The sequence below is a fragment of the Sphaerodactylus townsendi genome, linkage group LG08, assembly GCF_021028975.2.
Source record: "Sphaerodactylus townsendi isolate TG3544 linkage group LG08, MPM_Stown_v2.3, whole genome shotgun sequence".
Lineage (NCBI taxonomy): Eukaryota > Metazoa > Chordata > Lepidosauria > Squamata > Sphaerodactylidae > Sphaerodactylus > Sphaerodactylus townsendi.
Genome location: NC_059432.1, coordinates 33,000,299 through 33,025,952, shown reverse-complemented (window position 1 = coordinate 33,025,952; position 25,654 = coordinate 33,000,299). Strand labels below are relative to the sequence as shown.

General features: G+C 40.3%; 1 protein-coding gene across 2 annotated transcripts in view; it reads right to left on the bottom strand.

The window, feature by feature from the left end:
• PAPSS2 (3'-phosphoadenosine 5'-phosphosulfate synthase 2) overlaps nucleotides 1-25,654 on the bottom strand; it is a 53,441-nt gene that overhangs the window by 13,522 nt on the left and 14,265 nt on the right. For both annotated transcript variants that reach the window (XM_048507051.1, XM_048507052.1), the window contains exons 2-7: nucleotides 10,789-10,903; nucleotides 9,712-9,947; nucleotides 8,210-8,348; nucleotides 6,332-6,450; nucleotides 6,113-6,226; nucleotides 2,248-2,359 (exon numbers count right to left, since the gene is read on the bottom strand). In XM_048507051.1, coding sequence (XP_048363008.1) covers nucleotides 2,248-2,359; nucleotides 6,113-6,226; nucleotides 6,332-6,450; nucleotides 8,210-8,348; nucleotides 9,712-9,947; nucleotides 10,789-10,903 — 835 coding nt within the window. The remainder of the gene's footprint in view (nucleotides 1-2,247; nucleotides 2,360-6,112; nucleotides 6,227-6,331; nucleotides 6,451-8,209; nucleotides 8,349-9,711; nucleotides 9,948-10,788; nucleotides 10,904-25,654) is intronic.

Here is a 25,654-nt window from a genome sequence, read left to right as displayed (position 1 = left end):
ATTTTCCCTACTATTAAAAACTCCCTAGATCAGAAAATCAACTCAGTGCTGATTTTCTATTTGCATGGAGGTTTTTATGCAAAGGATGGAATCTACACCTTCAGTCTGAAGCAAGATAATCCATTCTAACATATGAAAGCTTTGTCAGCTCCACTCATTCTGGTGCCATATTAAAGAGGAATCATCCATCCTACTTTGAGCTCCAGTAAAAAGGTTTTGGAGACCGTACTGTTTCAAACTACTCCCACCACCCCCAGCTGTAAGACCTGCTTGACAAGAGATGACAATGGAACACAAGAAATATGTCAAACCCTACAGGAAGTGAAGCCACCCACAATCCACTTTCACCTCCATTGTCTGTTCCCAACCTGATTTATGTTCCAGTAATTTCAATGGGACTTTGTCATGATTTACAACTGCTAAGAATATATCTGGCAAGTGACCCAGTCTCACCCAGTGAGATTTATGGGTTTGCAGGAATTTGAACTCGCCCTCCCCACGTCCAATTATATTTTATCCGCTACACCAAAAATGGTATTTTAAACTCTGTGACAGTACAACTGGGGATGCAATTCAAAGACCTCCTCTCAGCACTGGGTTCTTGCACAAGGAGTTCTTCCGTTGATTCTGGCCCTATATTGTTTGTCACCCAATTTCTGCATGCGTTTTTCTGTCTCAATTTTCACTTTTCCTTTTTTTTTTGTTTTTCCCCACTTTTCCCCAATTCTTTTGAAACCACTTTTACCTCAGCTTTTTTTAGAGCTAATTTCCTCCTGAATGATGTTTCTGTCATTTTTCTCTGTCCATTTCACTCAAACGCATCCCCAGCTTACTTCTAAAAGATTGGACTGTCATCATTCCCTCCCTCTCCTTCTCCCCAGACTAGTGGTGTTTTTTTAAAAAAAAAACAACCACCAGTTTTAGCAGATTCTCTGAATACTCACCTTTCTTTTTTTTAAAAAAAGTAATTCTGTCCCTTCTTCCCTTGTTGAGATATAAAGAAAAAGACATATGTCTAAAAGGAAAGGGGATACAGCCTTACTATTTTTTTAAAAGGAAAGCTGGGAATTCAGAGAACCTGCTTAAGTTACACTATAGAGCAGGGGTAGGGAACCTGCGGCTCTCCAGATGTTCAGGAACTACAATTCCCATCAGCCCCTACCAGCATGGCCAATTGGCCATGCTGACAGAGGCTGATGGGAATTGTAGTTCCTGAACATCTGGAGAGCCGCAGGTTCCCTACCCCTGCTATAGAATTATATAATCATAGAGATGAAAGGGGACATACAGGCCATTTAGTTCAACCTCTTGCTAAATGTAGGATCAGTCTAGAGGATCCCTGGCAAGTGTTCTTCCAGTTGCTGCTTGAAGACTATCAGTGGTGGGGAGGGAGTCTTACCACCACCCTAGGTAGCCAATTCCACTGTTGAATAACTCTTACTATAAAAATGTTTTCCTAATATTCAGTCAGTCCCTTCCCACCCATAATTTAAACTCATTATTGTGAATCCTATCCTCTGCTGCCAACAGGAGCAGTTCCCTGCCCTTCTCTAAGTGACAGCACTTCAAATACTTAAAGAGAGCAATCGTGTCACCCCTTAATCTCCTCTTCAGACGAAACATTCCCAAGTCCCCCAGTCTTTCCTCATAGGGCTTGGTCTCCAGGCCCTATACCTGAATATCAATATTTTAGAGCCTTTTTAAAAAGCGGGGGTGCTGTGACATTACCAATGATAACAGCAATTATGACTTCCTTGAAAATCCTGATTACTTATGACTGACTCCACAACTTAAACTGACTCCACAACTGTGAAAATACACAGGGAGGGAAGATGTGCAGACAGCCATGCCCAAACCAGTCCCAGCACTTGTGGATTGATTATTAACGAAATCAGGAATAATTTGAGCATGAAGAAAAGACCATTTACTGGTGTTTAGTTTGCCTAGCAGTGTTGGGCTACTTGCAAAAAGAATGGCTACGAACCCGCACTGTGCACATTGAGTTTCATAGGGAAGGAAAGTTTTGTTTGATTGGTTGTAGATGAACAACATCTACCACAAATATTGTCATCATGACCAATATATATTCCTTATTTGACACCAACATTAACAGTATTCATGCTAATTTTTTACATAAGAAACTGTACAACCTTCAACATGTGAGTGTTCTAAGCTGAAGTTCCGCAGAGGCTCATGTGGCAGACATAAAGTTCTAAAGAGAAACACATAGAAACTAGCAAATCATACCATCTAGCAAGATGCCAAAATGCAGAACTTGCAAGTATTCCTTCTCACGCATAAACCCTTTCAATGGGGTGGCCCAACCTTCACTCAGGATTTGAACCCACTGCAGATCCAGCTGAAAAGGTAAAATAAGGCAATGTTACACAGAGATATAGCAATTTACCATATTTTGTAAAAAGCCTCATAAATTTTTTTCTGAAATCAAGAGGTCATCCACATTTCCTAGGGCCAAAACATACCTCTAAAACTTTCCATTGCTTAAATTAAAAAAAATGGACACCATGTGCTTTTGACTGAAAACAAAGACATAAACAACCATTTATTAGTAAATGCCTATTATTGCAGGCAGGATATACTTGGAAGGAAGTCCATATACTGTGAGAATTCCCTGGACCACAGTGCATTCTCAGCGTATACAGATTTCTTCAAGAAGTTGCCTCACAAGTCTATGTACAAGGCCAATAGAGGGGGAGCAAGAATGGGGGCCCATCCCTGTCTACGATTGTGGTGATAAATCGGACAATAGAAGTGAGGCTAGCATGTTTGCTCACCAGCATAATGCATAGTCCGCTGACTCCTGCTACCATTTTACTTGCACTGGGTAAACAGGCATATTATATGTACAAGGTAACCTAGTCTTATCCAGAGTTCTGCTTCTTGGCCAATTTAAGGTATCACAGAATGCTAGGAGAGTAAAGTGGTACACTGGGAGATGGCTTTTGCATATATTAAGGGCACACTCATCAAGTATCCTAGGATAGGAACCATACCTCTATTCAATATCAGAATTAAGAAGCACCAAGGAAAAGCAGGGAACCCGCAAGTATGTCACAGGGCATTTATATAAGAAGGAAAAGAACATGACCAGCTGCAATCATCCTGAGGCTATTAATGGTATCCAGATCCAAGTTTACCTTCATTTCTAGCTCAAGCTAGCATTACTTAAGGAACTGAGGGGCAGGCATGTAATAGCTTGACCTCTGTTTCCAAAGGCAGATCTGTGTAATAATATGTGACTGCATCAACAAATGTTAGTCAGTAGATGGCAGCATGTGGAACCAGAAATGTCCAGAGTACAACCGCATCGAGAGGTAACTTGAGAGAAGATATTGTCAGGATGTAACTAGATAAGATGTTTTACTGATCTTCCCAGCATTTTTTTTAAAAAGCTAAATCAAAGATGTGTGAGACTTCCCACACAGGGAAGGTTCAACACTCCCCCACCTCTACCCATGAGTTTCCCTTATTAAAAAAATCACCCTATTCCCTCCTTTCTAGGGCTAACTGCACAGGCAAGGTAATTTAATAGACAAAGCCCAGAGGGGTAGAACATTTAAATCTGCTCCACCACATCATGTAATCTCAATGTGAACCACACTCTCCCTGTTTAACTGGGATCAGCCCTCCTCTCACCTCTCAGTAGAGTTGCATTTTAAATGTTTCTGATTGCATTGGTAGTCTTCTACTGACAATTATCTGCAAATGCTGTCATTTACACTTATACCTTTGTGTCCTTAGAAACAGGTTAGGCCATTGAAAGCACATATTTTAGTTTCTTCAGAACCTGAAATTAGACAGGACACCTTCTGGGAAACCTAATGTAAACAAATTGTTTACAGCTGTGTAAGTCCCAACGTGAGATCCTAAAAACCAAGAATGGAATATCTTTGCTAAGACCAACCTAATAACAGATAACATAACTTTTAACTTTCCCACAACTTTTTTTCAGGCCAGATGTTGCAAAACAAAAAAGATAGGGTGGAAGAAGATTTTTTAGATCATCATGATTACATGGAGATATGGTGGAATTTCAGGCAGGGAGGGAGATTCAGGCTGATGCTGACCAGGGGCTATAACAGCAAGGGGCAATAAAATAGTCACACCCCCACAGTAACAATTCCCTTTTATTGTTCCCTAATCTGCTTTAATCACAGAGAGTTCAGTCTCTTATAGAGAAGATTTAACAAAATCCCATTTAAAGATAGACTCTGTTCTTGTTCCTTGAGGAAGACAGAGATTGTTCAGCATGTGCTTTTGCACTGTTGCTTTTATGCAAACATTCAGAAAACTTTAATTCACCCTCTGATAAACTCATATAGCCCCTCATCTGATGAGAGAATTGTAATCTATTTATTAGCTGGTTGTAACCCAATTGTTACTAATACAGTAGCTACATTTCTTGCCTTAGCTATAAGACTAAGAGAATAACAGTGTTAGTTAAGCTGATTTAAAAGTTTTGTACTTAACTTTTTAATGCCAATAAAAAAGTACACCAGTTCCTTATCAGAAGGGAGAGTAGAAATCTCTTGGAAGTCATTTTAGTCTAAGGAGATACCACTTTTCTGGGTCCCTTCGATAGCCAAAACAGCACTATCAAATGTTGATATCAAGGCAGAAGAGACACTGCAGCATTCACTAATGAAAAAGATGCTCATTATACATTAATGATTACATACAGGACAGAAATATGGAACACCATCTAAAATATAAGTCTGTTATACTCCTATCTTGCACATTGACCTCTAGCCCACAAACTCCTATAACACATCTGATCATCTCTAAATTGCCACCACACTCGTTATGTGTTTACCACATTTACAAGCTGCCTCTTTGTTAGGTTCTCATGGTCATGAATGAAGGTCATAGTTAAAACCAACCAGGATTATTTTAAAATGCTGTACCACCAGAAAAGCAGCAATAAAAGCAGTTATTACAAGCCAGAACTCGTTAGAAGAAGCCAGTAAAATCTGTGCTCAGAAAAGCTTTCCAAACAAAATCACAAGAATTATCAATTATTAGAAAAGGAATGTGCAAAATAAGAAAATCAGACAGGAGGTTATGTCTTTGATATGACTGTAGAAGCTTGATGTACAGTCACTGAAATCAGTATAGTTTTAAACCTCTTCCGATTAGCATATTCTATTTTGATATGGTTTTTGAATATGGACAACAAAGTCATCTGATGGGATTTACACAGGCACTGTATATTGTTGTTTTTCAAAGTACCTCATCTTCTTTTCAGCACTTATATGTAGTTTGTAGTCTGTAGTGAACATTACCATGTCCCTTTTTTTGAAAGAAGTCTTAATTAAAAAAAAAACCAGTTTCTCAAAGACAGCCCAAGATATGTTGGTATCTGAGGCAGAAAATGCAACTGTCACTCTGCCCATAATGGTTATAACAAAATAATAAACAACATCAACATCATTGACAACCTGCTATCCTTCAGCTACCCCTCAACTATACCTGCCACCAGAGGTTATTAACAAATCTATTAAAATATTTATAGCCCACTTTCTCTCATGGCTCAACACAGCCTTTACAAGGGAGTTAGCATACCTTTGAAAGATTGAATCTCCCTTAACCAAGAAAATGCCTGCAGTTTAACCCCCTCATCAGTGAAATGACCTTACAGAGCCTCCCAAAAACACTCAAAGATGGTGCCTTCCTTACCTAAGAGAGCCTACTTCCACAAGATGAGAACCACTACAGAGAAGGAACGGGATCTGTGATATAAGTCTTGTGGGGGCGCTGCCTTTTACATTGGGTAATATTTTAAAATATTAATGTATACACTATGTAGAGTATTTATTTCAATTGTGTATTTTAACTGTTGTTAGTCTCCTTGAGCTGGACCTTAGTCAGGAAAGGGCAGGACAAAAAAAAATCAAACAGATAAATAAATTGCCAAGCAGATTTTGGTTGTTCCACAGAGTGAATGCCGCTCTTGAGAATAACCTGCTCTGTTCTGTAACTGACTGTACTTCCCAAAAGGAGGGTAAGTCAATTATTCTTGGATCTCAGAGTATGGCTCTCATTTTTTTCTTGTTTTGCTACAGAAACCTTGCCTCTAAGCTCTACCTCCTACCTTGGTAATCTTCATAGAAGGCAAAGTATTGGCGTCAGTTCGTGCATGTTCCATCTTATTTTCTGGTACAAACAGCTCAAGAACATCTTTGATAGCAGCAGGAGGAACAATGTTCTGGAACGGAAAATACAGATGTAAGACTTAAGTGGAAACGTACCCCTTGAAGAAAATGGCTACAAATAAAATGCACTTGGATTTTGTGAGGCAAAAACAGAGCACCTGTTCCTGTAAGAGCTCCACAATTTGCTGAATGCACTCTGATACTGAAAATATGTTGGTTTTCAGCACAAGTTCTGGCATTTCAGGTTTTTCATATTCCGAATCAATTCCAGTGAATCCTATAAAACATTAGCAATTTGTTTGGTTATGATGATAATAAAGAAATTAGATGCTTAAAAAATCATACGTTCTTTTTTTTTAGGAAGTCAGTGTTTAAGAATGATGTTTATAATTACTGTATCAGCTGCAGGAGACAGTTGATCAATTTTATATGTCCAGAATTTGAGGAGAAACATTTATTTATTTATTGATACACTATAATCTCCTACATTTACAGTGCCATCCTAAGCAGAGTCATGCTCTTCTAGGTTCACTGGAGTCCATGGGTTTACAACTCCACCTTTGCTTAAAGCACAAGAGTGCACTACAGCTGAGGCAGGATTATAGCAACACAGCGGACCATGACATAGCCATGGAAGGCCCCCTATATCTTTCAGCAGCACAACAGTTATTCCTACTCAATGTATTGTAATGTAGTCTGTACTGAAAAAGAAATTTTAGGCCTACGTCTGATTAGTAGATTACAGATAGTTTGATAGACTTCAGGCCAGGACAAACCAGAAGATATGTGTATAGGCTTTTGGTAATTTGCATGTTTAGCAAAGGTTCATGTGGCACGGTGTTGATTCATCACAACACTAAAAGGTAGTCTAAAGCAACACTGTGTTAGCTAAGTCAACAAGAGGAGATTGATTGAGTAGTACTGAAGTCTTCTTTAAAGTGCATTGTTTTTTGAGCTGAGAAAGGGCAGAACACAAAGAGCTAAATTTGGTAGTTGGAAGAACTGAACAATCTTTCATCGCAACTGTGGTACCTGGAGAGAGCTGAGAAATTCTTCTTCAGAGCAGCAGTGACTAGAGCAGGGGTCGGCAACCCGTGGCTCCGGAACCGCATGCGGCTCTTTCATCCTCATACTATGGCTCCACAGCAGTGACTCCAACGACAGCAAGTTGCACTTGGAACTCGGTGAGCGTGCCTCCTTCCCCGCCCCTCCTTCCTTCCTCCCTTCCCTTCCCTTCCCTACCTTTCTTCCTCCCTTTCTCCCTCCCTCTGGCATACTTGCCCCTCCTTCCCTCGTCTGGCACCTGGGAAGGAGAGGAAAGAATGCCGGAGGGAGGAAAGAAGGAAGGAGGGGTCGGGGAAGGAGGCACGCTCGCTGCGTTCCAAGTGCAACTTGCCATCGTTGGCATCGCCGCTGCTGTCTATCCCGCCTGCTTGGCTGAAGGCAGGGCTTGGGGAGGGTTGGGGCAGGGCTTGGGGAGGCGGGGCCAAATGGATCTTTGGATGCTAAAGGATGCCGACCCCTGGACTAGAGAGAGGAAGGGACAGGACTTGCCATAGCTGAACTCTTGAAGAACTGCACTGAAACACCCTAGTACAGAACTGCCCCACCTTGTCTTGCCAGGAGAAAAGGGAACTGCTTTTAGGGCAACTACCAAGCTGGAAGACTCATCTGCTGTCTTTCCAAGAAGACATTCTGCTGTGACAAGAAGGACTTTTTGGGACCCTGCTGCAGACTTGGTCTCAGAAAGAACACACAGTGCCGTCTGCAAGGGACTGTGAAGAGGACTCTGCTATATGATAATGGTTAGTGAACCAGTGTTTCTATCTTTGGGAATGTTCTCACAAATGCTTTCTGTTCTAGTTTAATAAATTGAATTTATATTTTGAGTTTATTAGACTTTGAACTTGGGCCTTAGGGACTCAAGGAGTTATAGTAATGTTTCTTTCAAACCAGTATGTTCTTTTGGGAGGCTTCAGGTTGAGAATTTCTTGCCAGGAGGTGTTGCAGCCCTTAGGAGGGAAAGGCCATCATACCTTTGATTTCTCCAGCTCGTGCTTTTTTGTAGAGGCCCTTCACATCTCTGCTTTCACAGATGTTTAGAGGAGCATCCACAAAGATTTCAAAGAAAGGGAGTCCAGCTGTCTCATGAATCTTCCGTGCATCCTCACGATCCTATGCAAAAGAATGGAAAAGAAGCGTATAATATAGTGATAATAACATACAAGATCCTTCGTTCCACTTTTCACCCTGCTTCATTTTCCTTATTTTTCCTTTAAGAAACCCCTTCTTAACCCATCTAAACCTCATGTGAACACACATGGCACAGTCTTACACTGAGTCAGACCATTAGTCCGTTAAGTATCCCTTCTGCACATGCAGAATAATGCACTTTCAGTCCACTTCCAATTCACTTTGCAGCTGGATTTTACTGCAAAATAGCAAAAATATACTTGCAAACAATTGTGAAAGTGCATTATTCTGCATGTGTGGAAGGAGCCTAGGTAAGTACTTTCAGACTGGTCGTGACTCTGCAGGGTCTCAAGAAGGGGCCATTCATATAACCTATTATCCTTTTAACTAAAGATGTAAGAGTTAAACCTGGGACCTCCTGCACTGGCTTAATGAAAATTTCTACTTCCTTAGACTTAAGGAAGCTAACAATGCAAGAAGAAGCTGCAGGGATACAAAAACACAGGATTCCATTTAACGAATAAAAATAGTGCACAGCTTAAAATAAATGCAGATTAAAATACAGCCAAATATGACAAAAGTTTACACACATAAGACGCCCTCTGAATATTTTGCATGCCTTCCTGAATATAGCCAGTGAAAGTGTATCAATGAATAAGTTAGCAGAGCAGACAGGGAATAACTCAGGAATGCAGGGGTAGATAGTGTGAGGAAAAAACAACAGGAAATGACAAGAGACAAGTAGATTTGGGGTTTTTTTAAAAAAAAAATTGGCATCGCATTGAGGAGACACTCTAGCACTTGCCCAAAACTGTATGATAAAGCATCTCCCTCAGGGCAATGTCAGTGCTTCCACATCACACAGGAAGTGACGTCATCATACAGATACTGATCGCTCCCCACCTGTCAAACAGTCAAGAGTTGGCAAGTGGTGGCAGGAATTGCCAGGAGATTGTTTCCTGTTAGCAGGCACCTAGGAAACATATGCCTGACGGTAAACTGCTTTGAATTCCCATTGTGAAGAAAGATTAGGTATAAATGATGTAATAATTTTCTTATTATTACATAAGTGCAGGTGCTATATAAAAGTATATTTTATAACTGATCTCAACATTTGGTTATAAATTTGAATAATTTCCCCTCCTTCATTTTAACATACTGAAGACACATTACATTGAAACAAAGGACTTAATTTTATTTCCTGAAGTATTTCTGTTTCAGAAGGTCATGCAAAATTTGTTTTCTTAAAATAAGCCTCCCTTGTTTTAAAAAAGACAGAAAAATTAGCAGTCTAAAAGGCAGGAGAAAGTACAGTTTCATGAAAGCATTTTCATAGCAGGTTTACCTTCGCGAAAGGAGAAATGAAACTGGTGATGCAAACCAGGCCGGCATCTGCAAACAGTCTGGCAACTTCAGCAATACGGCGGATGTTCTCTTCTCGATCATCAGCTGAGAAACCAAGATTTTTGTTCAGGCCATGACGGATGTTATCCCCATCCAGGGAGTAGCAAGGGATGCTATGAGACACGAGGTACTCCTCCAGTGCAAACCCAATGGTAGTCTTACCAGCACCAGAAAGACCTAGTAAAAACAGGAAGTATATAAAACAAATGCAGTGTTTCCATATAAACTTCATGTCAACACATGAAGCTGCATTACGTAGATCAGTATTGTCTATTCTGTCTGGCAGCAGTTCTCTAGGGTCTAAGGTAGAGATCTTTCACATCATTTACTACTTTATTCTTTAACCAGAGATGCCAGTGATTGAAGCTGGGACTCCCTGCATGGCAAAGCAAATGCTCTACCACTGAGCCATAGCCCCTCCCAAAGTAGGTGGTTTAATAATAAAGAAGCCACAGGGTGTCAATTCTGTTAATTTCATCTCTTGAGGCTTCTCCCCATTAGTGGAGGACTACAACTACGCTCAACTACACTTCATTTATTTACAATATTTCTATCCCACTTTTCTCCAAAAAAATTACCTTTGATATCTAAAAACAAAACCTCTGATCATCTTCAAATTGAGAATGATAGTGATCCACTGCAAATAGTTTACAGGCTTTTAAAAGAGATTGTATTAAAACGGGATATTCCATGACCAGACAGTTTTTTTGTCCTTTGTCTCAACTTTCTGGTTACTCAGTCTGTTGTTCTGAGTTGAGTTTGTGTTTGGTCTGAGACAATTTACAGTGCTAAGACTGTATATTTAAAATGCATTTTATAACTTTGATCACTTGCTTATATTGAAGCGAAGAGTGGAATTTTCTCTCCCACATATGCAACTTATAATAATCGATCTAGTTATGCCTTCTTTAGATGCTAGGGGGCATATTTGCAATTTTCAGTTATTTCAGTGCAACTGCAACAGCAATAAAGAACTCTCTCCTATGTCAGTTTACTAAATTAATTAGGAATGCAATACCTGTTAGCCATACTGTACAGCCTCTAAATCCACCTCTAGTTCCCACAACTTGTCCTCTCTTGCTCCTACTAACATGATGGGCTTGGTACACCACGTTCGTGGATCTCTGAAGATTCTAAAGGTACATAAAAAAACAGGAAAATATTTATTGTTGTGATTGACAATACCTAAAAATAAATACAAGTAGCAAATTTGGAAATTTCCCCTTCACCCAAATTTCCCTCAAAAATTTTGTAAGTTCTCAGGATCTTGAGAATTTTGCATTGCCCCCCTTAAGTGACTGTCAATTGTTCATAATACTCTGTGTATCTTGGATCTTGGATAGTCCTTATCAGCTGCTTTGAAGTATTTTCCCCCCTTGGGGATAATTTACAAAGTTATTTTTTGGTATACCTGGAGAGTCAATCAATGTCCTTTCTGGGTTTTGTTGCAATAAAGTTGGTGCCTGATAAAAGAACTATTAACTTTCCTCCCAAATTCGTAACAAATTGTCTAGTTAGACTTCACAAGGCAGACATTTGGAATCCTTTGTAGATTGAACCATGAAACCACAACTAGGAGATTTTTTAATAAAGAGATCCATTCACAGATTAGGGTCCAAGCCTGTTGTTTCAAGTGACAATCTAGCTTCTCTATCCATTAGCACATCTACTTATTCATTGAGTATAATATATCACCTTTCTGCCCAACAATATCTAAATACACACACATACAATATAAAATATAAACTGGTTATCGTGGGTTTTCCTGGCTGTGTGGCCATGGTCAGCCACACAGCCTGGAAAACCCACCACAACCAGTTGAATCTGGCTGTGAAAGCCTTCAACAATACGTAAAATATAAACATTAAACAAATCATAAAAACAGCAGCATGATCACATGGCTAATCCTTCTATTGATTCAATACAATTGAGAACAACTTTTTTAAATTCCAAGGTTTGTCCCCTCCATGACTCTTAAACTGGAAGTTAACTTTATTTCAGTTTTAAATTTGGCTTGGGTAGCTGCTTTTACATTTAGATGCATTCTTAGATTTTTTTTTTACTTATGAGAAAAGTTCTCTTCATAGTTTAATGGCTGATCATTAAGTCCAATCTTGGTTCAAACCATCTGATGAGAAGTTGAACACATTGGACCTTTTGTCCTGTTTTTAAAAAAATCTATAGGGAAGAAAAAGCAATCAATGACCATATGAAAGCAATCTACCTATAAGCAATCTATGAGCAATCAATGACCATATAAAAGAGGCTGATTATTGAGAAACTTGATTAAAGCCCACAGAGTATGCTGCCTTCTGTTATATAATTGAGAACCATTAATTCCATTTCAGACTGCACATTATCTTTCAATTCAAACATTTGCAAGATATAATCATGCATTTATGCTGGCTAGATTCATCACCATTGGCCATGTTGACTAGAAGATGTAAGAAGATTCCAATTAATCACAGATTTTGTCCCTTTTCAGGCAGTTTCATTGAAACACTAGTGTGTGTATTCTTTCATTGCAATTTTTACAAACGAGTGCATGTGGAGTTATTGATACCCATTACAGGAAGAAAACATTTTTGGAGCAAAAAATCTCATGATAAAATCTGAGGCAACACAGCAAGATAAAATTCAGAAATCTGGGGAGTTGGGGTACCAATCAGCAAAAGCTCAAAGAGGTCAGACCTTGCCTGGTTCCCAAAATATGCCAAATATGGTGCCAGACAAACATTCGGGGGGGGGGTAGCAAAAGGCCCCAGCGTGCCCCAGGATAGCATAACATATGCATGAACACATGAAGCTGCTTTAGTCTGAATCAGATCATTGGTCCACCAAGATTGGTATAGTCTACTTAAAATGTCAGCAGCTCTCCCGACTCTCAGGAAGAGGTTTTTCACATTACCTATACTCAGTTATTTTAACTGCAAGTGCCAAGGATTGAACCTGGAACTTTTTACATGCAAAACACTGGCTCTTCCACTGCACCACAGCTCCCTCCTTTACAACCAGCATTTTAGGTTGCTGAGGGGTGCAGACTGCAAGTTTACACATTGAGAGTAGTGTTCGGTTGCTTGGTTGGAGGACGGGAGCCAACTGAAAAAAGACAGGATGTGAAATGACAATTATTAACCTTATGCACAAAAGAGCCTGTCTATTTTGTTTGTTTCCAGGATGATTCACTTGAAATGCAATAAATACTCATTATGGGGAAATGATTAGTAAACAACAGATGGTCTTATTGGTGGTTCTAGCCTAAATCAACATTTTCCAATAATCAAGAATGAAAACACATGGGACCCAAGATAGTGTCAAACTAGCTGCAGTTGTTTTTCTCACTTCTCAGCTCCTTATTTTGTCGCCATTCACAATTCAATTAAGTCTATTTTATCCTTGTCATATAGAACTGATTTTCTCAACAACTGGCTTTTTATCTCTGGGGCGAAAGAATTAGGGAGTGGACGGAAAGACCAGGTGCCAGGAGTCAGCAATAAGACAGTGAGAGGCTAGCTGCTATATTATCTAATTATGACACACAAAAAGCAAAGCCATGCAAGTTCCGAGTTGACTCCTTCAACAAAGCTCGTCAAGCAATCAGATTGATGAAGGATATGTATCAAGGGAGATCCCGAGACACTCTGCTGAGGTCCCTTTAAGTAACAGCTATGTAGCACTTGAATCATAAGAATTTCCCCTTCTCCAGATAGTCTTTGAGAGAAACTGCTTTGTTTGATCAAGAACCTCTGAAGGACAGCCTGGAAAAAATGCTCAAGTAATGAAACACAGCAACATTCTGTTATGGAATTCATAGCTAAACAATGCTTGTTAACAGCCAAACAGTAATTGGTATTTATGATCAACTTGCCTTAGCATCCAGCAAGGTTGAACATTCGTGAGCCAGTTTAGAATCATTGGGCAGAAGTTGAAAGACCCACTATTACAAATGATCACTTGACCTCCAATACAAACATGCTCCATTATGAAGAAAACATCAACCTAGTAAATGAGCAAAAACTGCCCTCTGCACGTTTAAATCATTGCCAAACTCTTGTCAAGACCAAAAAGTATTCTCTCCAAGACTAAAATCAGATACTGCAGCCAAATCAGACTACACTTTGTATTCAATAGTATGCAGAATGCTGAAACACAAGGCAGAAATGTTATCAGCACCTTGAGTAAATGATTACATACTGACTTACACTCAATTGATCTAATTGCTGTTAGATGACTGCCATTGATGCCAGCAAGCAAGAGGGTGCTCACAACTTTTAGAACAGCAGTTCTCAACCTGTGGGTCACGACTCCTTTGGGGGTCGAACGGCCCTACGACTCTCTGCATCAGTGTTCTCCATCTGTCAAATGGATAAATGTTAGGGTTGGGGGTCACCACAACATGAGGAACTGTATTAAAGGGTCGCGGCATTAGGAAGGTTGAAAACAACTGTTTTAGAAGAACTACTCTTCCCTCAGTGTTGTTAAAAATGAAAGTCTGTTTATTGCCTTACCAGATTATTTATGTTTGAGTGTTCTAGGATAATTTCATCTCATGAAAAAAGATGGCCTCTCAAAAAAGGCACCTCACACAAAGCAAATCATGGATTGGACTATGATTTTTATTCTTTAGGATTCAACTCTTTCCAATATTTCTGTCAATCATTTAATAATTATGATTATTGGTGCTACTGTGTACCTTATCTTACTGAGAATCAAAGTGTGTCACATATACACTCTCTGTAATTTTTATAATGACTCTGGAAAGAAAATCAAAAGATTTATCCCCATATTGTAGATGCAGTGATTGAGGTCAATATTCTGGCCAGTTGAGACATCACAGCCAAATCCTACTTTTCCTTTTGTGAGTAGGTATTTCATGTAGTCTTCTCCTCTTTCGTCCTTAAAGTTTGCCATGGTTCTCAACTGTACAAGCTATAGTTACCACTAATCGTAATTTTCTTCCATGCCAAAAGTGGCAATCTACTTCAAACCATGGTTTCCACTTGTTTCAGAAGTAAATTATGGTTTGCAGCCAGTAAAAATAACCCAGTTCAAATGCCACAGCAAACATCAGTTGCCACAAACCAAGAGAGAAGGGGAGAATGCAAGTCACAAAACAAGAGGGTTGAGGAAACATTAAAGTATAAAGCCCATTCATATCAACCAAACCAAGGTTTGGAGATTATTTCTGAATTGGGCCACTGGCTTGGCAAAGGCTAAACAGGAGACATTTGAGCTGGGAACTTGTCAGTTCAAATTCGTAGCCACTTTACTATGCCAGCTCACAAAACTTTATCATATTCCAACTCAAGCAAGTTTGTTACTACACGGTTCCCTCTGAAGCTTGTCTTCAAAAACCCTACAAATTTTCTAGGTACATTTATGAAAACTTGTATGCTATTAGAATCCTTTAGCACACAGGAAATTCTAGCACAAGCTCCCTTTCTACTTTTATTTAGTTCATGTTTTGCTGCATCATTCTCAAAGAGGCAAACTCCCTGGCAGCTATATTGTGTGCAGAGTGAATTTGCATTCTCATTTCTTCCTCCAAAGAAATCCCTTTGTAGTTTTAGCACTTCAGTTCTGAATTCCTGTTGTCATGTCTGCAGATAGCTAACACCAGTGCTGTGATTTGTTTTTTCCCCCAATCTAGGTAAATTGATCAGGATTATGCAAGTTTTAATTGTTTACCAGGGAATACTAGCTTAATCCTTAATTATTCAGGATCTTAAAATGGGATGGAATCCAAATCTCAAAGAAAACAAAAATACAAGTGCATAGCCAAAAAGTCATGGCACACATCTGAACTTTTGAAGAGAGGACCTCAAAAGAATTCCAAGTCTAAATTACAAACATAAGATTTGCATGCTCAGATTACAAATAGAAAAATATGTGTTGTGCCAGAAAGAATATGTTTCTTGAAGCCTTGGAGTTTGGGAACAGTTACGTAACATTAATTATATAAACACAATTTAGCTTTCCAATGGAAAAAAAATACATTTTTATGTATAACTTTTATGAATGTCATGCATTCATCAGCCTTGAGTCTCAGTAAAAAAGGTAGGCTATAAATAAAATAAATTAATAAAAATAAAATGTCTTGATAGTGAACAATGTGCATTTTCATTCCAGTGAAACCTGAGCTTACTACAAGAGAAATGAGGAAAGTTTCCTTGGTTCTTAAATGTATGACAAAGGCTGTGAAAAAGGGGACTGAAAGCATGTTGGCTCAAACGGTTTTATCACTGGAGGTGGCAGCGACTGCCCTTTCTCCCACATCTCACAGGCACGGCCAGCAGCCGTATACAGCAGTTGGAAGAGATACGGCTTCTTGCCTATGGATTCGTAGGCCTCCCTGAACTCTTGTGAGACTACCACAAGAGTTTGTGCATTATTTTGACAGCGAATGTTCAGAAAAGACAACTGACTTCACAAGAACCAGGAATCTCATAAGAACTCAAGAACTGGTATGCACAAATGGCTCTTAAAGAGGCTGGGACAGTGAGAAAGCAAGGAGGAGTATGTCTTCAGCACCCAGGTAGGGGATGTGAGTGGGCTGGCTGACTGGCTGGCTGGTGGCAGCACAGGAGATTGCCACCCCCTGTCCCTCCACTCTGCTGTTGGAGTTTGCTACCTCAGACCACCTCATTATAGAGCTAACCTTGTGACTATAGCTGCCAGTGCTCCACCCCTGGTGATTGTCACAGCCGGGCTTGATTTATGTGACACTGATAAGGGGGAAAGCCTGTATCTGTAGGCACCTTGTTTAGACTGGGCTGCTATCCGTGCGAAGTAGCAATGCAGGCTTAGAAAGCATGCCAAAAGTCCATAACCAAGGTGGATATTGTGCTGGCATGCTAACTGAACACGCCTGTTTGCTTTGTGCATGTAGCTGCCCAGTTGAAACAAGATGCTGTGCAAATACCAAGTCCCATGGGTAAGCTCTTTTGTCCTGCCAGTGTCACAATTAAATCAGGCTTATTCTTCTGCGATGAATATCTTAGTTGTGCTTATCCTTCCATGTACCATTTCAGCCTCTTGGTAAATATTTCCTGGTTCTTCATTCACAGATGTGAACAGTTGAATTGGAGGTCAGAAAAAGCCTATTAGGTAGAATTTAAAGTGACCACGTGACTTCTCTTTATTTGTGGATGCTGCTTTTCTGCTTTTTTAAAGTGCTGCAAAACGGGGGGAAAGAGGGGGGGGGGACATCATCCCAAACGTCCAATTGACACTTTAAAATCAAAACAAAGTGTATATACATTTGGTAGTTTCTTGATGGGGGAATCCCCAGGGCACAAATGCGTTAAAAATAAAACCTCAAATTGCCAATCAAATCTTTCAAAATTGCATAAACATCTCTTGGAATTGTGAAATCAGAATACCATGGAGACAAGGAGGGGAAGACAAAACGTTTCTTAGAAGAGTCTGGCCACAAAAACTATAACTCAGTTGAAAACAATCTCCAAATGTATGAGCATTGTAACAAAGTATCTGAGGTTTTAAAGAAAGTAATGGAGAGGCATCAGCAAGGGATACTTTAAATGCATGGCATCTTACCTTGAGGTAGGAAACAAGGACAAGATGTTCCCTCAGGTTCCTTTAAGCTCTGGGATTCACATATGTACTCTCCTCATTCATTTCGTTCTTTAAAGGGTGGTTTATATTTGAACAGCAAACCTCCTCAGCCTCTACAGTGCCGAAAAGCCTCCTTGTAGTCTAAAACCGAGCAGTCTGAAGTCACTGCACAGAATGCCCTCATTGATTCTATGCCCTAAGCTAGGCTTACTCACCTTTGCCAGAGCAAATTGCTGCTCCAAGGTCTCCTTTTTCATTCAGTGTCTAAACTGAGGAAAACCACTTTAGCCCACTGGTACAACCTTAGCAAGTGATGCTTGTTAATTTTGGCACCATTCTACCAATATTTCTCCTCTACCAAGTTTGTAGCACAGAATGTTCTTCAAGGAGACCCACAGAGGCAGCCTAATTTCCTGAAACAAGCTGGCTTTCAGGTTGGAAGCAGACAGATTGAAATGCCAAAACCTAACATTTCCTACCCTAACAGAACAATATTTCAGCTTTTAAAAACTGAGTTTTAATGTGCCATTAACATCAAATTGCAGCATTGGAGGTTCCTGCTGCTATTATCCTTCATTCTCTTCATCTTAGCTGAAGAGCAATTTTGTAAGGGGTCATTAAAGTCAGTTTATTTTATTTGTCCAGTTTTCAAAATATGTCAAATGAATGCATATAAATGAGATTTTAAATGCACATTTGTTCTAAGGGGCATTTGCCAAATTTGTTTCAATAACTTAATGCTATTACTCATACTACTATTCCCTCTACTTTTGCTGCTGGAGGAGGGCTGACATCAGGAAATGGGCATAATTTGTCCAGAACAGATTATCTCATGAACTTAAGTAAATTTGCCTGAGTACTGGAGGTGATTACACATCAACTGGGACCCAGTGAGGCCCTGCTAGCCTGAGGGACCAGTGAAAACATTTAAAGTATTTGCTTATGCTACAATTGGGGACCCTGAAACACAGCAACTTTATTTCCATAAGAGAGGAAGAATCAGGAAAGACAGGAATTGGGTTTCAAAGTGGTAAAGTCCATTTGGCCCACCTGCCGAAGGAGGAGATGATTGGGCTGGTTATCATAAAACCTGATTTGGGGGTGGGGTGGGTGGGTAAGACCTGGGATACATGCCAAAATACCTGTTTGACACAGTTAGAGTATCTCCTACAAAGTGCAGGATTTCTAAATCTGAATTGGTGGGAGGAGGAAGTTTTCACCAAGTAGGCAGAGGTTTTAAAAGGTGGAATCTTTCTTTGTTCTGGATTCAAACACATACCCATGATGCTGTGACCTGTGGGACCCATTTTTCTTTGACAGTGAGGCAGCAAGGAGCGGGGGAGTGGAAATATGTTTGCTCCCTCTGAAGTAACTGTATTGTAACTTAGCTAGATTCATGTTTTATGTTCATTTTCCTTAGATCTGTACCTCTTGGCTATGACAGTTGTTTTCAGTGTATATGTTCTAATTTAATCTTTAGTAAGAACATTTATTTCCTGTTTAAGAAACCAAACTGACTCAAATCCTACTCACATGTGTTCTTACACTCAAAGGACACAGTGTATTGGAGTGAGGGGAGATATAAGGTAGTTAGAAGCTGTGCCCTTTGTACTTGCTCAGAGGCAGCCTTACCAGCAATCCACAAGATGCTGATTTTATATCTTGGGTAAAGTGACCAGATTTTTAGTATTGAAAAGCGGGTGGTGCGCCTGCCGCATGAGTTAATACTGTAGCACGGCGCTCCCCAGCCAGGGAAACAGGAAAGCGGCCCAGAAGGCTACCGGCGCAGCGCGGGAGGCGCTCCCTCCGGCGCTTTGCCCGCGGAGTGCCTTCTGGGGTGCTTCAATGTTTCCTGACGGGGAGTGCCGCCAAGAAGGCAGTGAATGCTCCTGCGGCCATGTGGGCGCTGCTGCAGGAGCACAGCCCTTATCGGGACAATGTCAAAGCCCGGCGTGGGATGCGGGACTACGCTATCAGCGCAAAAGCCGTGGAAAGTGTCAGCGAGGTCGAGACGGGCTGGTCACCTTAATCTTGGAGCAAAAAAGAGAAAGCATGCTTTTACATGCAGGCAAACGCCACAATGTTTGCTGAGATGGGGAGAAAGAGGAGTATATTCCTCTATTTTTCTTACAATTAACAATGTTGTTTCCAAAAAGGGCCTTTCAAACAGGTTGAACTATAGTGAAAACATTCATATTAAGAATTCTGCATAATGTCACCATCACTCAATTAATGTTATAATATAATATTGAGAAATGGGGACACTCAAAGCGGTTGAGGACACCATGGAAAAAGAGACCAGTGGCAAGAGAGCTGGAGGGACAAAGAAAGATACAGACTAAGCAAACTGTTTGCTGGACGTGGCCAGAGGCAAGGATTGCTGGTCCATGCAGCAGCAGTGAATGGGTGAATCACAATTATATATCACCCCCATGCTTCTCTGGTTTCCCTCATCAATGCCAACGAAGGATTGCTGAGCACTGGAGGTGGCAGATCAGTGATTGTGCCATGTCTGTGGTCCAGCTTCAAACCTTCATGGTCCAAATGCTGTCACCTCACAATCCCCAAACACGGCCAAGGTTGGGGATTTGGGCCACACGTTTCTAACTTCACTTCTAATTTGAAATGCCATCCAAATATCTGTAGTAATTAAAGGCAGCTTCCTATTCAGATGAGGAATAGTTTACTTCCCAGTGGCAAGCAACCAGCAGCATGATATCACACATTTAAATCATTATGTGAAGGTTCATCAATTCAGGTGGTAGGGGGAGTGGGCTATGCTGAACTATGGAAGTAGCAGAGCGAGTTTATGGAAAGATCAAATTGTAAGAAACTACTACACAGTTGACCTAGTCTGAGAATGACGCATATTAAAAATAACCAGAATTATAGAATATAAAATAGTTTTCAGTTACAAAATTATTGGTTGGATTCTACTGGTTTGATCCTCTCTAGGAGGAAGAGCAATGATTTGTGCTGATTTCTTTTTCCCAATACAGGTAGAGTAGCCTGGAGACAAAATGGCTTGATTTGTTAATAGAGGCTACATGGATTGCTATACTAGGGCAGCCCAAAAATACTGTTTTTTCTATGGGATGTCAGGACCTTGAAGGAATACCATAGACCTCAGTTTGAATACACACTTTCTTCTTACCACCTGAAGTGAACTTAAGACTGAACTCAGGTTCCCTGAGTCCAAGTACGATCTGTCACAGAATGTTCTTTGTTATCATCATTCTAGTTCAAGATAAATAATTATCACCTCACAGAGATATAATGGCTCATGAAACAATCATTTAATAAACATTTTGTTACTTCTTGTACCAATGGCTAGATATATCCTTTCTGAAACCAGTCTGATCAATATTTTTTAAATGCTGATTTTTAATTAGCTGTATTTTAACACAATTTTCCAGCCAATGGTAATTCTGACAATGCATGTAGGCTTAACTGGGCTCTGTTTTCCTATACAACGTATTGGATCCAACCTCAGAATCCTTGCCTATGAACCCAGGAATCTCTGTGTGTGCATACACCTCACTGTACATGAGGATTTCTGTCCCAAACTGATCCTTGCAGTCAAATTGAAAAGGACTGACTACACTTGAGGAGGATGGGGTGCTGAAATCAAGTCCTTCTGCTAATCAAACTTGACTGGCATTGCAATATTATTGATCATCTGTTTAGTAGTGTGCACACTGTATCCCTAATCTGCACCTTCCAAGCTACCAGATTCACATTATACAAGTTTGTGTGTGTGTGTGTGTGTGTGTGTGTGTGCTTCACCTGATCTAGAAGAGAATGTGTAGCCAAAAGCACAAATTATCCCAGCAATTGTGGCAATTAGGTGTGTTCAGGGGACACATTCCCGGTTTAAATGCAAACATGTCTAAATTTTCAGCACTCACATACACACACACACAAAGATCTTGTGTAGGAAATATCTATGTCTATGTACAGTTAGATATAGGCCAATAGTCAGGGATATATGGCAAGCTCTTACAACTATATGCAAAATTATGGAGAAGTAGGTTGCCTGGAAACTACAATGGAGAAGGAGGTTGCCTAGCAACGAGATCTACCAGCAGCAGTCCCTTACCGGTCATACTTTCGTTGTAGCAATTCAAGACACCATTTGCAATTCTACAACTAGAGGATCAGAATGGAAATAAAACTCTCAACAAGAAGTGAAAGCTCAACATTTAAGTAGGTGGCTTGTTTGAGGATCACTTTACTGGATGCCTCAACATCAGCTGTTGTATTGAATCATCTACTATATTGTATTGTATCATATTGTATCATCTACTCTATTGGCATAGTCAGCCAAAGTTTTCAATATTTAGACAAGTGACTAGAGCTGTAAACGGTCAATACAGATCTTTCTGCAAACTGGAAAAGGGTCCCAGATTTCCAGAAAAGTGTGAAATCTAAAACAAAACATTGTGGTGGGGTTATGAAACCCAAAAATGATCAAAGGAGCACCTGTATCTTTAAGTAATGTATTGCCTCACTGGCTGTTGTTAGGTAACCACAGTGTTCTAAGGCTTGGTTCTGTCAGTAAAAGGCAGGGAGAGAAGCAGAACCCTTTCCAGGCTTATTTTGGCCTTTGAGGAATGATGCATTGGGGCTAAGCCGGTTGGGTTGCCAGCTCCAGATTGGAGGATGCCTGGAGATTTGGGATAGAGTATGAGGAAGGCAGGTAATTTTCATTACTTAGAAGACAAACCTCCAGGAACTATTTTTTTTTAAAAAAAATCAAGGGCTAATAAAAAAAACCACTTTTGACATAATTAAAGCTTCATGACAATATGTGGGCTATGAAAAGTATACACCTTTCTTATTGGTGGTGAGATAATTTTTTTTTGTTAAAATATTTTCTTAAGTCACAATAGGACAATGAGTTGGATTCAAAGCATGTGGTTGATTCCAAAGGGGAGGGTTTGGATAGTCTATGGTTCAATTCTTGTTTCCTAAAGTTAAAGGGACCAGGTGATATGAAATACCTAGACCCATGGTGGTGAACCTTTGGCACTCCAGATGTTATGGACTACAACTCCCATCAGCCCCTGCCAGGACGGCCAATTGGCCATGCTGGCAGGGGCTGATGGGAATTGTAGTCTATAACATCTGGAGTGCCCAAAGGTTCGCCACCACTGATCTAGACCCTAGAGGGCCACTGACAGTCAGAACAGACAATGTGGACCATTTGTTTAATTCAGTACAAACAAAAAAGGGAAGCAGTACAAAATCATAAAAGTCAAAGAAAAAAATGCACATGTAATGCAAAGAATAAGATTGAATGGATGGGATTCGTTTTGCTTTTTTGTTTCACTTTAAATTCCCACAGTGATTCCTCCCTCCTCCCCGATGTTTTTAGCTGCTGTTTTTATCTTTTGTGCTTATTTTAAGCTTTGGTCTTAACTTGTTTTAATCATGTATTTATGTGTTGGTTCATCTCCTGCACATTCACTCAGATTACAGCTCTGAATGGAGTATCAGCTGCTTCCCACAGCAACTCTTTGTTTTACAATGAAACTCTTTATACTGATCCGAGGAAGATTCAAAGCAAGTTCACTGTCTGGAGTCTCTTCATGTTTTAATATCTTAGGTACATTATATTCATTCAATAGAATTCTCATTGGTTGCTCTTGTCAGGGCACAAAAATGCAAAATTTCATGATGTGGGTTAAGTATTACTACACACAGTATTGAGGGGAAAGAATATGAAATTGAAACCCTACATGCAACTCTGTCATGGGTAGTTCTGCTTTTAAATTGACCTTTGCAACACAATTTACCAATCAGTGGCTAACAGAGAGGTGGAAAAGATTATTGCTAAATTGTTACTCTTGTAATCTTTCAAAAGTGTTTCAAAGGCCCTTTCCGCACGGGCACTGAGTGGGGGTGCATCGGCATAAATTATGCCAATGCACCCCCCTCCGGGAACGTTCGCACAGATGGTCCCAGTAGGGGCGCAGGGGAAGGCACAGCCTTTGCACAGGCTGCGCCTTCCCCAACTGGCTTACCTTCTCCTGCTGGCTCCCGTCGTGCTGTGGAGGCCAGGGAACATGCCCCCCCTGGTCAGAGCAACGGCTCTGGAGACAAAGGCCAGGGGGGCGTGTCCCCTGGCCTCCACAGCGCGACAGGAGCCAGCAGGAGAAGGTAAGCCGGTCTGGGGAGGCGGGAGGGAAACGCTGCCTTCCAGCCGCTGCCATTTGCTGGAAGGCGCCCCTTTGAAAAACCTCACTTGTGGAACGAGGTTCAAAAGGGGCATTTCCATGCCACCTGGGCGTCGCGAGCATGGCTGTGTGAACGCCTTCCCAGGGACGGTCAATTCCATAGGTGTCAAACTCGCGGACCTCCAGATGTTTTGGACTACAGTTCCCATCATCCCCTGCCAGGATGATGCTGGCAGGGGATGATGGGAACTGTAGTCCATAACATCTGGAGGGCCGCGAGTTTGACACCTGTGGTCTATTCCATTTGTGCAGAAAGGGCCAAAGAGTCACTATTTAGCAATATCTAAAGTTGTTAGCAGAGCTCAAGAATCCAGAAGAAATGCCAATAAACAGTGTGAGCAGTGGTGAAACACAAGGGGCTTAAAGATGGTTACAGAAAGGGGTGGTGGGCAATTCTGTCCTGTCCTTTACTCAATGGGGCACCTACATGAAACTGCTGTGAACCTGGCTGCAGAGAAAGCCTTTCCCATTGTTACTCAACCGGAGGAACACAAAGAATTTCTAGTGTAGAATTATTTTGTCTAACTCCCTTCTGGTTTATTGCAGATGTGTTTGTATATAAAACCTAAAACCAAGTTAAAGTTTTCACATGCCCCAGAGCCATAAATTCTGGACTCCCTGGTATCGCTGTGTTAAGTCTTAAACTGAAATGGAACCATAACATTTTTTAATCATGGTTTCCCACAGCAACTTTTGAAGCACATGAGATGTTGTGTTCTGACACAAAATCACAGCAGGATCATAGAACCTGTTTGTTATGAAAACTGATGTGACTGGCTGGTTAAAAAGGTCGAGACCTTGGTTTGGAGCTGTTCCCCAAGCGGCAAACAATGTGGGTGACAGATTGAGGTGGTCAATTTTCTAAACACTTGCAAACGTAAAAAGCTCCCTGTGTGTATTATTCAATTTAAATATTTATATCACACTTTTCAGTAAAATCCTCCAGGGTGTTTACAATAAAAAAAGTTAAAAACACAACCACGTGAATTCCCTTTGCTCCTGACAACTCTAACTGAATCAAGGCAGAAAACAAAGGCAGAAATTCAATATTTGTTTATACACATTTGATGTTGATTAATAAATATGATATGCACAATCTCAGGAATGAGTGGAATAAGGAGCTAGATTGCCTTGTTTGCCCATCTTTTGGAGGCTAACCCATGGTCAATGAAAATGGATCCTTACTACAGCTAAAAGACTGATATTACAACCCTGGACAAATAAAAGTCCGACCTCTGGTGAATCAATGGGTTAAAGACCTTAGAATTCTATCAATATTTGAACGTATGGCATATAAAAAGAAATTGCAAATGGACTTATTTTTAGATAGTTGTAAACAGTTTATAGAAACTTATGTATAGGTATGTCATTACTGTTATACTTTTGTCTTTACATATATTCTTTAAAAATCTTAGGGTGCTTCTAGATTTTAAGGTTTTTTTTCTGCTGGATTTTAAGATTCTTGTTCTTTTTCCTGTCTTTTTAAAGAAATATTTTTTAAAACCCTCATATAATGAAGTATGACAACTAAATAATAAAAAGCTGTCAGCCATGAGGTAAACTAGCTCACCATGAGGTAAACTACCTCATCAGAGCCCTTCGGGGATAGGGCGGGTTATAAAACTAAACAATAAATAAATAAATAAGAAAGGGCTTCATTAAACATCCTTCTATGGCATGCTAGCTTACAAAAATGCAGGAACACTGTGTAGCTAGAGAAGTGTTTTTAAAAATTACACATCCCCTCAGGTAACGTAATCCAGAATACTGTTTCCTCGGCCTGTCACATTTGTAGATTACAACACTTGCACAGTAACTGGTCCAAACTCCTTGACCAAATAACTGAAGTTCTCTGTCTGATAAAGAAGGACAGCTTGTGGTTTCCTAGAGGGAAACTGGATAAGATCAATTCTTGTTTCTGTTCACTATGGTGCCTCAATAGTTCATACCAAGTGTCTGTTGAAAGTACATCTGTAGGCTAGGCATGCCTGTGGTTCCAAGTGTGCAAGCAGGTAGGGCACTGACTATCCAGGTCATAGCATTTTCAGTAGCAGCTCCCATTTTCCAGAA